The 1,182-nt window shown below is 29.9% G+C and overlaps 1 protein-coding gene across 1 annotated transcript in view; it reads left to right on the top strand.

The window, feature by feature from the left end:
* LOC107627472 (fatty acyl-CoA reductase 3-like) overlaps window positions 1-1,182 on the top strand; it is a 2,983-nt gene continuing 1,801 nt past the window's right edge. The window contains exons 1-2 of the mRNA XM_021116966.1: window positions 1-28; window positions 800-1,058. Of these exons, the coding sequence (XP_020972625.1) occupies window positions 1-28; window positions 800-1,058 (287 nt within the window). The remainder of the gene's footprint in view (window positions 29-799; window positions 1,059-1,182) is intronic.

The following is a 1,182-nucleotide window of genomic DNA, read 5'->3' as shown; positions in this document are numbered from 1 at the left end:
ATGCCTCAAGATGATGCTACACGAATCCGTAATGTACCATAATGTTATTTGATTTCTCTTCCATATTATTTGTTTATTTAATTTTCATGATAGTTTGTAAATGAAAATAACCATGCAAACCATAACAATGATAAAGCTAAGCGAATAACGAGATAATAAAGAAGTGGTTACGTAGCAGTGAAGCAACTAGTCACTACTAATTTTCTTTTCTGTTTTAAGCAACTAAACTGATCTAACAGATTCTGTTTTGTTAGTTAATGTGCACATGCTTTATTAGAGTGTTACTTTATCATTTTGATTAGCAGTGCTTACTAGTATTTAAGCACATATGATCATTCTGTAATCAAACTTACATTCACAAACTCACAAAACCTTGTATTCTGCAGAATTCTTTTAGGCTGTTTTTGTTTTTTGGGACTGAAATTGGAGGATTAGGATTGAATATTGTGTTTGATGATTAGAAACTGGAACTGAAATTTTAGTTTTGATACACAAAATTTCAATTTCTTCGATATCTCCAAAAAGTAAGGATATAAAGGATTGAAATTTCTAGAAATAGTAACTAGAATTTTAATAATAATTTTTTTTAAAAATATTCTTATTTAACTTTTTTCTAAATCTATCTCTCAATCTCTATATTTATCTTAAATCAAACATAGTATTAAAACATAACTCAATCTAATACATTTTATACCAATCATAATACAGAGGCTTAATTTAGTTTCTATTTCTCAATTTTTGTTTTTCAGTCTCGGTCTTAATTTTTCAATCTTAGTCTCCTCTCCAAACGCAGCCTAAGTGCTCTGCTCTTTGCTTTTCTCAATTCTCATACATTGTACGGGTGGTTCAATCATCAGCTCCATTATTCACGTATTATGTTTTATATCATTGATCAGGGCAAAGGTGTATGGTTGGCCAAATACGTACGTATTTACAAAAGCAATAGCTGAAATGCTTGTAGAACAAATGAAAGAAACTATTTCGGTTGTTATTTTGCGTCCTGCCATTGTTACAAGTACATTCAAAGAACCTTTTCCTGGCTGGGTTGAAGGTGTAATGTAAATAATAAAATCAATATCACTTTAATAGGAGTGATTATGATGAATACGATCTTATTTATCCAAGTTTGATGAGGTGTCACTTTAAGCATGTAATAACAATGATTGAAATTGCGTCTTTATG

Source organism: Arachis ipaensis, chromosome B02 (genome assembly GCF_000816755.2).
Source record: "Arachis ipaensis cultivar K30076 chromosome B02, Araip1.1, whole genome shotgun sequence".
Lineage (NCBI taxonomy): Eukaryota > Viridiplantae > Streptophyta > Magnoliopsida > Fabales > Fabaceae > Arachis > Arachis ipaensis.
Note: the sequence above shows the minus strand (reverse complement) of the source record. Positions and strands in the feature narration are given on the sequence as shown.